Source organism: Chlorocebus sabaeus, chromosome 12 (genome assembly GCF_047675955.1).
Source record: "Chlorocebus sabaeus isolate Y175 chromosome 12, mChlSab1.0.hap1, whole genome shotgun sequence".
Taxonomy (NCBI): domain Eukaryota; kingdom Metazoa; phylum Chordata; class Mammalia; order Primates; family Cercopithecidae; genus Chlorocebus; species Chlorocebus sabaeus.
Window position 1 is genome coordinate 66,037,026 of NC_132915.1, and position 15,327 is coordinate 66,052,352.

Consider the following 15,327-nt stretch of genomic DNA (forward strand, 5'->3'; position numbering starts at 1 on the left):
TGTTTCTTAAATTCTTGTCATACCCATGATATTTTCAGATGGTATGAATTACCTTTGTTAGTCTTATCAATACTTTGAAAAATAAATGAAAGAGGAATGACAAATCAAGTAAGGAGTTGTTTCCCAGGAGATGTCAAAAATTACAAAGATTTCAGACAGTCTTACTCTAGGCATGCATCTATAAACAAAAGCTATAAATTTCCATTCACTTTTAGAATCATGATTTCCTTTGCTTGGTGTTTTAATTTATTAAAATCATTTATATAGTTAGAAACAACATACTCTTTGCTCCTGAGAAGATGGTAAACTGATCAACTATACATAAGCAGCTTGGTTAGAAAAAGTGTCCTTAACAAGGTCATAATTTAGGCATAAGAAGATTTATATATGTATTCGTAAGAAAATATATTCTAATCACTGTTTTTGTTGTTGCTGCTGTTGTTTATATTTGCTTGTTTGGTTGGTTCTTTTGTTGTTACCTATTCTGGTTTCAGTAAGTATATCTTTTACAAGATTATTGCGGTTTGGGGGTTTTTTTTAAGTTGATCTCACTACAGATGTGGATATGGAAAGATGTGACATTTTGGATTTTAGTTTCTTGCTGTCATTTTTGTTCTTGTTGTTTTTAATTCTCTTTCTTATAGAGTATTAAAAGTTAGCACCAAGTGATTCGGTAAAAGATGCCAACAGCTGTCACAAATATATAATAACAATGAAGTCTTCTTAAAGCAGTTACTATTAAATTGTTTTCCATCTTATTACCAAAGTTCAAAATGTTGTTTTAAAAGGTGTACTTGGTGAGTTTTGTTGATTTTGACCACTGCTGTTCATTTATCAGTTTAACTGAGTTATGGCTCTTTATCACATCTTAGTGCCCAAAACTTCTAACCTGAAAAGAAAAAGAGAGAGAAAACTTTGTTACTGGCTTTCTGACAATGGCAGGGAGTGTGTTAAACCAGTGTAAAATTCAATTAAACTGTCTAGCCAGGTTTTTGAAGCTGAAATGCAGACCCTTTCTGTTAAGCTTCTTATTTTCCTGTGACCGACACCGGTGGATGCTGGGTTATGCCAAAACCAACAGGCTGTAAAGTACCTTGTTTCATGCTCCCAGCTGATCAATATTTTTATTTTCCAGGCTTGCACAGAAATCTGGAGGCAGTATCACCTAACGGTGAGTAGAAACACCTTTTTTATTTTCCCCAAGACCTAGCCTATTTACCCTTCTCTGAACTGCTGACCATAAAATATAGACAAGCATCTTCTGCTGGAAGATAATAAACATCTGAAGAGTTTTTGTACTGAGAAAGCAATAATATACTTTTTCTCTTTTCCACTGCCCCCTACCCTATCTTCCTGTTCTTAAAAGAATTTGATTTTTTTTATTACTCACATCATTTAATGATTACATCATGGTATCTCTTAGTCTTCCAGACTGTATTCATTAAACTAAAGGGAAAAAGTATACTGGGAGCCTTAAAGAATAATAATCCAGTGTCTTTAAATGTTGTATTATCCACAGTCCACAAGCATTCAGTCCACAGTATCTTCAATTGCCTTTACTGAAACAGTTACTCATCTTTTTCAATGAATCTAGAAAAAGCTTAGTGTATATTTCATATAGAATAATTCAACTGTCATATCCTTAAGCCCTTCTTGACTTATTCAAAATGTATAAATATCTGCTTAATACCATTCAAATTATTCAATTCCTGGTTTCCTTTTATTATGATTTTAGGCTAAGTAGAAGCAGAAAATATAGTTTGCTAGAGAATCTAATTGACTGGTGCTCAATATTATGAATTTAGTTTACTTTTAATGTTGTTCAGCTTAAATCATTTCAATAATTCACCATAGCCTTACTACTCACTTCTTTTACTGTGTTAAATATGTTGTGCAAAGCAACAGACCATTATTCTTTAAGTTATTACAGTAATATAACATAATATATATTAATTAAAAATTGTTAAACATTGTTTCTTAAGGTTTAGCATATTTCAAAGTTTTGTTTACACAAAGACAGCTTGTAAAAATACAAAGGGCAAAGTTCTTTCAAAACATGACTTTCTTCTTATCATTCTTCTTAGAGAAATAAAAGTAAACCAACAAGTAGACTCAAACTACCTGTCTGTCTGTTACAGGCCCAAAAGGCCATAAATTATATAAGGTGGTTTGTTTTCACACTTTGTGATTACCATTTAATTTATTTAAAGATTTTCAGTAGAAAGCTGTATGAACATACCCATGTATGTTACACATATATGTTACAGATGTAATTCATCTGAATACATTAAGTTTGTGCTTATATAGCAGTTTTTTATCCTAATGTAGTGAATTTCTTACAGCCTAAACTTAATTAGAATCTAATTATATGTGTTACACTTTTCAAGATCACAGAGCCTCTTTGTAACCGTATACAGTAATATCCTTATAGATTTGACATTGCATTTATTTCAGCTTTTCCCTTAATTTAAACAATTCCAATCTTGAAGTGTAGGAGTATGATTTTAAAGCTGCTCTTTTGATTATTTACACCTGTGTTCTTTTATATACCTATAGTTAAAGGGTAAAAATTTGTTTCAATATAACAAATATTTGATGGTTTGCTTAATATTTTAGCTGTTCAGAAACATAAATTTTAAAAAGAATCATTAGGAAAAAATAAATGAAAACAAAATAAATTTACTTTTTAAGGAATTACAATATATTCTATTTATAGGTATAACAAATTCAATTTGAAAACTTTGTTCCAATCTGGAATCCTGGTTAATTTTTTAAAAATAATATTGAAGTTGCCATCACAGTTTATAAATTATCAAGTTGAAATTAATAATGAGTTTACTATGCAAGTATAAATATAAAACTAACGTGTTTATGAAGTTGTGCATATATCAGTGTCTCTAAAATAAAATAGTTAAGTATTTAAATTATCAGTATATGGACAATATCCAAATGTATGCAATGAAGGAATATTCAACCTTGAATAAAAACAAGATGCATGGTGATTTTAGTCATCTTCAGCTCTTTTACTAGGCGATGGACTGCCATCTATTGACTCCTAGTAGCCCTCACACATGAATGTTGAGTCAGTCAGCGCAATGACCAAGTAATGAAGCCTTGGTTAGAATTATTACTACTTATTCATTTAAACCAGTCTGCTTAAAACTCTGGAGCTTTCTGCACTTAAGCATTGATTAATTATTTTTTCTAACCAAAATTGTCAGATTTCTTATCCCAAATGATGGAAAATGTGGTTAGTATCCAGTTTGGAAATGTTTATATTTGGGAGCTTTACAGTTGCTTTTATGTGCCTCCCAACTAGAAGATCATTTATAGAGCAACTTAAATTTTAATAGTAAATTAATGTTCACCCAGGAATCATTTTCTTTAAAAATCAAAAAAGTCTGTAGGTTAAATAGAATATTGTTTCTCAAACACATAAGAAATGTGGTGTAGTTGATTGTTACTAGTGGACTTCTGAAATATTCCAAATAAAAAATTACTTAAAACACTTTCAGAACTAAGAAGAAAGTTATAGAAGTGTTCACTATTTTCAACAATTTCAAGAAAAATAAAATGAAATATCTTCAACAACCTGTATATGAATATAGTAGCTTTTTAGTCAGCTAGACTTGACTACATTAATAAAAGCTAAAGACCGTCATTCTAAAGGGTACATGCTAATAAAACTAAAAAGACTACATACACACAAACATCCATATTCTAACAACCATCTGATGACACCATCTTTTTATGTTTTAATGATTCTAAAATTATATAATTTAATGTCTTTATCAATTTGGAGACCATAAAAAAAGAAAAAAATATTGTTTTTATTTAACAATTACATAATTTCCTCAAATAGTTAATATTTTTACCTCCTTCAAAAATGTTTAGAATGTTTTTAAATGTTTAATAATATAACTTCTTGTATTTTCATTTCTGCTACATTTTCAGATTTTTGTAGAGGCTGACTTTTAATGTTCTTTTTCATCTTTCAAATAACTAATTCTAGATAAAAATTTTCCCTCTTTAACTATTCAAGAAAGAATGTCCCTTCCCCCACCCCCTGTCATTTCTACTCTCATTTATATTAAAAATCCTGGGCCAATATGGCCACCAACAGAGTTTTACAACCAACAGAATTTTTAACTAGTAGAGGCTATGATTTGACATGAGTTGGACATTTGGTTAATCTTGTTTTTAATCTACTTTAAAAAGTAACCAGGAGTTTGCTATTTGAGGGCTGTATGTGTTAAGAACCGAAAAGCACAATGCATCTTTTATGTTTAATTTTGCATTTGATTTCTTTGTGTGCATTGTTAAAATGTATTTCAAACCCTACTGCCTTTTATTTCAACTGAAGATTTAAGCAGGAAGCAAATTGTAACTGCTTTAGAAGAATTAAGCCTTGTTTTTTTATATATAATATTTTGAATGCCTAGAATTTACACTTCAATAAATAGAATATTTGTTTTCTGGGAAATGGAGAAGAGTAGAGAAGTGAGTGTGCTTGCCTTCCTTTCTGGCCTAGTAAAGGCTTACGGCCACAGTTTGTCAGAGTATATCTTATAAACCATAAGTAACAATATTACATTTCATTTTGCCACTTAGTTTTCTGTCCTTACCTGGAAATACCCATTTAGAAATGTATTTTTTGTGTTTTCACAGTTTGGAGTTATATACTGAGTGAGAATGTTATTCTCTAAAGCATTCTATGCCATACTACATAGTGGGTACCCCTAAATGTCAACAGATTTGGATTTAACTCTAGAACTATGTTTTACAGTCCAGAAGGAAGGAATAAGAGGGTGGTTTTGGTTCTGAGACTATATCTATGCAAAAGCCTTTATCCTGAGATTGTGATGTAAGATAGGATAGATAATTTTCTAATTGCCTAATGCTAATATGGAATGTTTTTCTTTTAAAATAACTTAAAATGTGAAATGAAGAGATTCAAAAAGTCAGCCAGAATCTTTTCTTTTCCAGGTTAATTGGATATATGTTGGGATTCCTAAATATCTTTCTGAGAGGTCCTTGGCTACATAAGCAGATCTGTAAAAACCATAATAACCCCATCCACACAGTAGATATCAAGTGATAGGTCTGTTTTTCTCTGTGTGTGCTTTGGTGTGTTTAAGATAATAGAACTGGTTACATATTGTTGTCTTATAAAATGCTAAATAACCCCAAAATTAGATTTTGGAGTTATCTAAGCACCATTTTTACTGGTACCATTTTTGAGGCCTAACACATAGCTTTTCGTAAGCTAATACATTATAAGTTCATTTTGGAAGCTTTTGTGTTCAACTCACTTTGCCCACTTCCTCAAGAACCAGAAATACTCTTGTGTAAATTATAGTTTTTTTTTCCTCTGTATCTGGTATTGCTGTTTTAATGTTTTGATTGACCAGGTGTTGCTATTGAGACATTACATCTCTGTCAAATTGTCAGAGGTTTAGTTTTCATTTAAAATGCCCTTAGTACTAAATACTACTGAGGTGAACGTGACTGTGCTCTGATCATTCAGAAGGCACATGACTCTTTTGTAGTGCGTCAGGGCCATCTTTTCATTATAGTACTACAAAATAAATCAGACTGGTTTATCTTTTGAGTTTCTTGGTGTCTGAATAACAAGATTTTTTTTTTTAATAAGCATCGATAACTTGTAATAGTCCATCTCTGATAACAGAGATAGAAAATACATTTGGAGAATGACTAAAATTTTTAAAGATATTTCAAATGCAAAATTTATATAAATAGTTTTATGTTATTTAAATACTTGTCTTGTTCTTAAATTGCTGTTAAAATTATCCTAATAATTTTTACTTCAGTCTTCTCATATTTTGAGTTTAGTAGGAACGATAAATTACTACATTTACAGAGTAAGTCAACTGATTTTTTTTTTAATCTTTATTTCACTGGCATGTGGAACCACATTTTCCCAGAACTTATCATTGGAAAATGTAATTTCAAAGCAGATGAAACCTGGAATTATCAATCTCAATAAATGAGATTCTTTTAAAAATAAATACAATTTGCTAAATCATCAAAAAGCAATTTTCTAAAGCTACTGTAAAGGAAAGGAGGAAAAATGAACTTTGTGAATTATAAATGCATATGTTATTTTTCCTCACATAACATTTCCACAGATACTTAGAAATTGTATGTATGCATATTTATTTTTGAATGGAGATAGAATAAGATGATTTAGATTTGGGTGTAATTTATATTTATTGGAGCACTTGAGAGAACCTTAGTATTTTCTTCTTTACAAAGAAATACTGAAGTGTTCACTCCTTCAATTCTGAAGTTTGAAGTTACTTGATTTTCAGTATTTTAATGCAAATACTAATTTGGTTTAAATGGGAAATCAATATGGCATATTTTGCATAGTTTTTTCCTTGCATTAATATATTTAGATAATATCAAGTACTTTACGATGGTAATCCTAATGTAGATTTAAGTGTTTTAGATAATGAAGCAATGAGAAGTATGCAGCCTTCACACAATTTAAGAAAGATTTATCATAAATGTTTTGGCATAGAAGCAGCTGTGCTTTTACCATCTTCTAAATATCTTTAATGACCTACTCATTAGTCATCATGAATTTGGCTCATATTTGTAGATATTAGATGTTGTTCAATAATCAAATAATTGAATCTGAAGTTCTACTATAAATAGTGACTTCCTTTCTTTATTTGACGGAAAAAGTCCCTGTGCTTTTTAATCCTGCCCCTAGTGGCTAGGGGCAAAGACCAGTATGTTTAGGACTTAAATATTTCTCATATGGACTTAAAGTTGTACTTCTGTTTTAAAAATGTAAAGAAGTACTTGTTGTGGTCATCTGTTTTCTTATCTGTTAACAAATGTTTATCCTGAGGATGACAAATGGAGCATCACGTTTGGACTTTTTTTTTTATTACCCTTTCCTCTCTTCCTCATGTGTGTTCGGCATTACTTAAAAAGGAATTATAGTTAGTCATTATAGGGGCAGTTTATTCTTGATTATTAAATACTGTGGTAATTAAATTTCATTTCTAAGTGCTTCTTATTTTAACATATATAACACACTTCAAAAATCCTTTTTAAAACCCACAGTATTCATATAATCTCAAAGAAAACTACATTTCTTTCTTTAAAAAAATTAATGGAACACTTCATGAATTTGCGTGTCATCCTTGCTCAGGGGCAAAGCTACATTTCTTTTTACTTGTAACTCTGCACTTTGAAAGAGTGACCCTATTACAACAAAAATGAATATAAATATAAACAAATAGTCTTAGATTTTCCAAAATTAATAGTTTATCATTGTACAGTAACTATATAATAAATTATAGTTTTAAAATCTTAAGTGTTGAGCGATGCCAATTCTTTGTCGTGTTACGTACACATAAAGAGTGTAGAAGTATTATGTAGATAACTTTAGCATATTCAAGTGATTATTTCGCATATGTGCTTTGAACAGGTGTTTCATGCCATTTATTAATTATATTCCAAGTGATCATACTTGCCATAGTCTTTTCTGGACATTTCAGTGCAACAGTAAATGTAGATAAAATATACTAGACCAATGATATTTGTATTAGACATTCATTTTGGTAGTCATGCATGTGAATAACATGGTAGATTACCGTAATTCCTAAAGGTCTTAAGTATTTAGGAATCAATTAGTTACAATCATAATCAACCATAACCTTTAAGGGTTTGGATCAATCATTTGAATAATCTGCAAGAAAAGACTCCTAAAAAGATTCCTTGACTTGTTAACATGAACAGTCTCTCTGAAATAGTGTTATATTTTATGTTATGATATAAGTTGTGGTGATAAACTTAAGTTTAAGGTTTCAAAAGCACAGTCTTTTCAGTGACTAAAAGTTAATGAATTATTGTTAAAAATCAGTGAGATTTTAGACTTAAAATTTATTAGTCATTTGATCCCTATATATCAGAAATTCAAGGAAGTTATATGTGGGGTTTTTTTGGTACATTTATAAGTATTTTATTCCAGCTATTTTGAGGTTGGTGCAATGGTCCTCCAAGACCAACAGCTCTGGTGTTTAAGAAATACCTTAAACAAATGAAGAAATATGTTACCTCTTTAGAAAGCATTTAAAAAAAAAATGTTTAATGTCTTTGGGATTAAATTAGAACTTCACCTTAATTGGTACACCAGTACATAGATAGCTCACATTTCAAAACAAGATTTAAAGTGAGTGTTTAGAAACTTGTATTAGCTTTGTAAAAGGAATGCACATGTGTGTATCAACTGGTAATAAAGCTACTAGATAATTTTCATTCATTTTTCAATAATCATGTAGAACTGAATCAATTTGATAAATTATAAGATCATCTTTACAATTTTGTAATGCATCCATTTTACATAAGTATGTTCCTTTATATTGATTTGTGGATTACCTCACATTCTTACTCAGTTAGGAGAACTAAGTTTTGGGTTGTGTCTTAACTTTGTTTATACAATATCAATTTTGTTTTCTTGGCTCTCTCACATTTCCTTTGTTTACAGTTGTACATTTCCTCCCTGTTTTTACCAAAGTCCTTAGAAAACTGTGCTATACAATTGGGCCAGAAGGGCAAGCAAATTTCTGAGGAAATTACTAGGTAGCATTTTTTTTTTAATCATAGTAGAGAAAAGAATACCAGCTTTGGGACTGGACTGTGGTTCAGAGTCTGAGTCTTTCCTCATATACTAAATGTGCAAACACAGTTAAAATATTTAACTTCTAAAGTCTTCAATTTCTTCATCTGAAAAATGGGGATAATGCCTTGTAGGATTTTTGTAAGTATATGATGAGATGATAAATGTAAAGTACAATACCTGACAGATAGAGCATGTTAAACACTATGCAAGCTGTACTATGGCAAACCCAAAGGAATCTTAGACCCGTAGAGGTGGCCTCCGGACTGACGTCCCAAACTCAGATTATTATAATGCCTTCTGCCCAACCTTAGGATATTCCTAAGGACCTCTTTACTCTGTCTCCTAAGAATGTTTCCTTCTTATGTTTATTGAAGTGAATCTTTTGTTGACAAAATTGTTTCCTCAGTTTTCATTTTCCAATAATTTATACTTGTCTTATTCTTTTCCATTTAGGCTACTTCCTTTCCTAATGAAAATGACTGTATAAAATATGTATCAGAAAAATGCAATATCACTTTGAAAATATATATTAATAAATGTATGATTCTTAAGTGATAACTTCAGTGCCATCTGAATATAGTTCTCTATCATAAGCAAATAAATTATATAAATATTTGCTCTCTATACAAATGATGAGAATAATACGAAATTGAAAAATTCACCCAAACATAAACGTACCCCAATTAGAATACTTTCTGCTAGGGGTAGAGGGCTTATGTTAATCAGATAAGAAATGAAACAAAATAGCTTATCAGTTTTTTGCACTTCGGGTAAAACTACTTTATGCTTTCACATGATTAATGCCAAAAACCAGCCTGATTTCCTAGCAAAATATAGTGATATAAGAGCTGGGTCAGTTCTGCAGACTTCCAACTGTATTCTCAGATAGGTCCAGTGAAAAAGGCAACTCAAACTTAAGCACTTTATCAGTACATGCAATTTGTATTCTTTCAAAGAGCATTCCTATTTCATGTTTGTTCCTTGTTTTAAGACAAGCAGAGGCTAAGATGGAACATATCGTAAAAGCAAAAGAACATTACTTCCCCCTTCTAACAGGTCCTTGACTGCCTTTGTGACCGATGGTTAAGAGTATTACAGTGGAATAAGCAGAGTTGGGATGGCAGGTGGTGGGAGAGCCATATGTTGTAAGTCATGTGGAGTTATGGTAAAAATGAAAATCTTGGGGTTTATTTGGATCCCCCGTGTATTAGCTAATAAACATAATAGAGCTATGATTCTATTATTCTATAATTTTTTGTTGAGGTTCATGTACAATCACATGCAAAATATAGAAGCAGATTTGAATATGTTAAGCATTTCGTATGGTTGGAAGACGTGTATTAGTGTGATTCCTATGCTTTATAGTCTAACCCAATAAACATTCAGATAAAATGTCCATAGATTTACACATTTATGTGTTCTTTTCTGTCCCTTCACCCTACATCCTGTCTCCATGCCTTCATCCCTCCATCCTGCATCAAAGCTTGTGGTCCTTCTCCATCCATGTACTAAATGGTTTCTTTGTAAACCAAGCCATTTGTCCATCATTGTTTGGGGTCCAAACAGTGGTAAGATACCCTGTCACCGATCCCGCATGCTATGAATGGCAGCTCCTCTCCGGACAATTGGCGGAGGGGCCGAGAAATATTCCTGAGAGGATTATTTAACCTTTCAATTTAGAGGGCACAAAGCCTGGCTGATTAATGAACTTTCTGATGGGTGCCGATAAGCGGATCTATTTCTTTATTTCCCCTAAAAGTGATTCCTTCTTCTGTCCATATTACTATAATCTTAAACATAAAATGTGGCAAATAGATTAAAAAACAGCACTAAAGAGTTTATCTGGCTGGCAAACTGAAGGAGCTAAATTAAAATTGGTAATGACAGCAGTGGCTCAGCCTCATATATGGTTTTTAAATGCACTGTGTATTTTGAAGAGACTTATTCTCCAGCTCGCCTGGTAATGACTGCTTTTGGTGCACAGTCTGGGGCTGGCTTCTGTTATCCCCACCCCATCCCACCCACCCACCCCCCCAAAAAAAATGAGTTGTGTTATCTGGATGGCTGCAGACACATACGCATCCCCCTTTCTCACTGCATGGGCAGACAAGGTCGATAGCATTACAAGGTATTTGTGGCAGTGCTTGTTTCAGTTTTCAGAGCTGCCAGTTTCCAGGCGGATTTGAATTACAAAAGAAGAAGCTGGCATGAAAATTGAAAGGTTTTATCGGCTGGTCTGAAGCCTCATAGCACATTGCTTATTTATGCAGTCCATTTGCACCAGGAAATATAAAAAGGAAATACATTTTTAAAATAAGGCCATAAAGACTCAGATATGTTTAAGATGGCAAATAAAATATAGATACCTATAATATCTTTCCAGGAAACGATTTTCACTTAATGTTGCACATTACTTCAGAAGAGCATTTATGTTGCTGTCATAAATTTGTGCGTTTGTGTCACTATGTAGGTAGTCTCTAGGGATTAAGAAGGAAGCCTTTGCTAACTTACTTTAAAATTAAAATAGAGGGATAGCTCTGCAGTTTGAGAGCTACATTGGAAATATTTAAATAGGGTGGTATATTAAACTTAAACTAACATTTTTGCATTCCATGTAAAATTAGCTATGGCCCAATGAATAAATGCTACTACCTTTAGAGAAAATTGGGATGCTTTTTAAGCCACAAAGATTTGGAGCATTCAGGAAGTGAATTACTCTGATCCTTACTGTGTTGCATATGTTCATTGTTCTCTGCTTACTGAGGTTTTCTTTTTGTTGGTGGGGTTGTTTTGACAGGGGGAGTGTCCCATTTACAAAAAGAAAGGTTATAAATTAAAAAGCTTAATAGCTCATTTTTATAAAACTCATGCTTGTTTTTAGTCTTCAAATATATTATATTTTAGATTTTGCATAGTGGTTAATGTTGTGAAGATATAACCCTTTCACTATTGGAAGTTATACCAACATTTTATATCTATTTACATTACTTTAATGTAGTTTCGATTTACTGAAAAAGATATAATTATGTAATTCCTTGCACTCTTGACTACATAAAATGAAGACTTAAGTATACAAACATAAAGTAGTGCAAGGCCTTGAATGATTGATCATCCGCAACCTTTCAACCCATTGGTTTATAAAATTTCAGTGTATCTGAAAGAGAAGTAGGGAGGAAGTTACGGAGATACAGGAAATATCAAATAACTAAAGCAACACACATTATTCTGCAGTTCAAATGAACACTTTTTAAGAATCTTTTTTCCAGTAAGGCAAATTACTCTCAGGTAAACCATGAGAGATGCATTTTTTTTTACTATTTTTATTTTCACTATTTTCACCAGTGTCTGGTACCTTTCCCATGTTTTCATGACCTGGACTAATTACTTCATTTAGTTGTTTTTTTTTTGGGGTTTTTTTTTTTTTTTTTTTTAAGCAGAGAAAATATCAAAAGCATACATGTCTGCTGCATGCTAATGATGGGCTGTACATTTTTTCATGAATTTTCATAAGGATTTTTTCTACGTAGCATGTGTGGCTTAATGATGTAATCACCCGATAGACTAGAAAATGCTCCAAAGGAGGCGTTCTGGTCTGTTGTGTACATAATACATGTTTCAAAAATCTGCCTAATTAAGGAATTACCCAATGGATTGGGAGTCTGTTGGGTACATGACATAGTTTTTTAACACATAAAAATATTATGTATATATGATATACATGGTACTTTTAATGCCATTTTTAACATGTGAGGAAAATTAGTAACAATGTCCACTAGAATACAGGGAATTCTGCTTTTTCACTAAGAAAAAATAAAAGCTTTAAAAACTTCACAGAGGAAGCACTATTTTAAAATAATTCTAAAGCCATTAGCTTGGAGAAAATTCCTCCTAGTATTCCCAAAAGGGAAGTTAATACTGTGAATATTTGCCAGAACAGTATACAAATGGAAGACTTTGTCCAAAACCACAGTTGAAGTAGGCCTAGAGTTCAGGTCTTAGGTGTGAGGATCCACTCAGAAAAACACCTTAAAGGGAGGAAAGGGAACAATTTTTGGCATTTTTGTAATACAGTATCATCTTTGTTGTCTCACAGCCTCTGCTTTGGTTCAGTTCATTATAAAACAGTGTGCCTAACTTTTAGGTTTCTTTATTTGATTCCTTTAGGCCCCAGATATTCCATACCCACTCCTACCCCCTGGATATATACTAATTACAATTCTGTTGGTGTTCATATTTTAAACAATCCCAAAGGAAAGGGAAAGTATACATTCTTCTTTCCCTGACTACTCTTTATAAAATGAAATAAAAATTTAGAAAAGTATGTCTGATTTCTAGAGTAGCTAGTAGAAAGCAGTATCTTGGCTGGGTGCGTTGGCTTACGCCTGTGATCCCAGTGCTTTGGGAGGTCGAGATAGGTGTATCACTTGAGGTCAGGAGTTCGAGACCAACCTGGCCAACATGGTGAAACCCCATCTCTATTAAAAATACAAAAATTAGTCAGGTGTGGTGGCGGGTGCTTATAGTCCCAGCTACTCAGGAGGTGGAGGTTGCAGTAAGCCAAGATCACACCACTGCACTCCACCCTAGGCGACAGGGTAAGACTGTCTCAAAAAAAAAAAAAGAAAAGAAAAGAAAAGCAATATCTTGAAACAGAAAGGTATATTTTAAATTTAAACTTTTGTTCTACTCAAATTCCAAAATGATGCTATTACGTCACCTCAACTAATAGACTTTGAATATGATGACAAGCTTTTGGTTTGGGGTAACATTTTCTTGAGAAGTCCTATTTGATTACTTGGGTTAGGTTTTTTAGGTACATGACTATTGGGATAAAGCTTGTCCTATTAGTGAGTTTATAGAAAGAATAAATTGATTTGGAAATATGAGAGAATAAGGTTGTTCTCAAACATGAAAATCATATTGATTGAAGAGATGCTTATGCACATGTGATTTAGTCAGTAAGATTGGAGCCAAGCTCTATTTTTCTCAGTGTTACATTTGGTTATGAATGCATTTACCTCAGGTATTTAATATATTTGCTTTTTAATATATGTTCATATAGCAAACTGGATTAATAAATAGAAACACATAGTGTAGTCTTTAAGCATATGTGTGATTATAAAAATAAATCCATTTTGCATTCACAGAATAGAAAATACCCTTTAATTAGTGAAATTGATTACATATCCTATATAGTAATGAGCTTCAGCTAGATGCAAGCCCTCATTGGATCAAAGTCAGTTTAGATAAGGGCAGCTGAAGGTCACAGAGGGAGATGCCCAGCAGGTTCATTTGCATAAAAAATTACTGTTAGAAATAGGACACTGAGGCAGCTCTAGCTCTTGGCCTTTGTCATGGAGATTCCTAGTAGTGAAGGGAGTAAGGCCAGTGTCCCAGATAATGATTAACTGTTTTAATGGCATTCATTCATTCATTCCACACTAACTACTCATGCAGAAAAAAGGGTTATGTAAAATGACATTAGAAGAAAATCATTTGTAATCGTTGCATCGGGCTGCACTTTGAGGAGACATTAGGAGTAAATCCGTGGCGTGGTAGGCTTATGCTTTATCTTCTGATATTTACTGAGTTTACTGGTGCATGAAAAGCTTTCAGCAAGAATAGCAGATGGGATGGACCTTTCATAGGTAATGCTATCTACCAGGTTATTACTTCTATATATTGATAGTAAAGTAATCTCCAAGATATCACCCTACAAATATAGATTATTTAAATGTCTGTAACAAAAAATAAAAAGAAGAAATACAAAAGACCTGCTTTTATAAGTAGTTAATTTGGTATCCATTGGGTCAAAGTCTTTAGATAAATTTTTTGACTTTAAAAAGTTCACAAAAACTACATTCATTGCCTTGCATTTAACTTTTTGTCAGCAGTACAGGCATGTATGACAGAACCCTGAACTTAGAGCTAATCAGTTGACACATTCTGCTTTAAATTGGACCTTTACTGTTAATTAAAAATAAAGACATGCTCCAAGGCATAAGTATTGAGTCACAAATTTCTAATTCTAACACTTTAAATAGCTTAGAGATTTTTGTTAGATCATAGTATGAAAACTTGTCCACTGGAAACCACTCTTGAGTTTTCAGTACTGTATTCTAATACAGAAATGTTCTCTAATTAGGTAAGATCTAGGCTGATTTCATTCCTATTAAGCCCTAGTACATGATAGTTTATTAAAATGAGAGTATGTAGATAGCGTTTGTCATGTCATTTACTAATTAATTATTGTGAAACAGTTTAGAATTTCATAACACAATATACTGTTGCTATTTTTATTAGTAATAATGGAAGTTTTTAACTAGTGACATTATTCAGATGAATGAACATCCACATGTTTACATTTCTTTCAGGGGTTAAATTTGAGATTCCTTTAAAATAAGAAGTATCAACATGAAACATGCTTTCAAAATCTCGATTAAGAACGATCTCTTTGTTCCTGGTACTATAAGACTGAGTTCCTATTCACTTTGCATTGCTAATTCTTTCCTGATTTTGTCAGAGTATATACCACATTCTCAGTGTGAAGAAGGGGAGACAATAAGGAAGCTGTATTATTAATTTATTCAGGCTTTTTAATATATTTAAGCATGATTTTATAGGTTTTCCCTTAGTGACATAAAAAATTAATAGTTTCCCAAAGTATG

The 15,327-nt window shown here is 32.2% G+C and overlaps 1 protein-coding gene across 8 annotated transcripts in view; it reads left to right on the plus strand.

Annotated features, from left to right (window-relative positions):
• The window catches only part of ZCCHC7 (zinc finger CCHC-type containing 7), a 235,435-nt gene that overhangs the window by 203,208 nt on the left and 16,900 nt on the right, over nt 1–15,327 (plus strand). For all 8 annotated transcript variants that reach the window (XM_007968714.3, XM_007968712.3, XM_007968717.3 and 5 more), the window contains exon 6: nt 1,136–1,171. In XM_007968714.3, the coding sequence (XP_007966905.3) occupies nt 1,136–1,171 (36 nt within the window). The remainder of the gene's footprint in view (nt 1–1,135; nt 1,172–15,327) is intronic.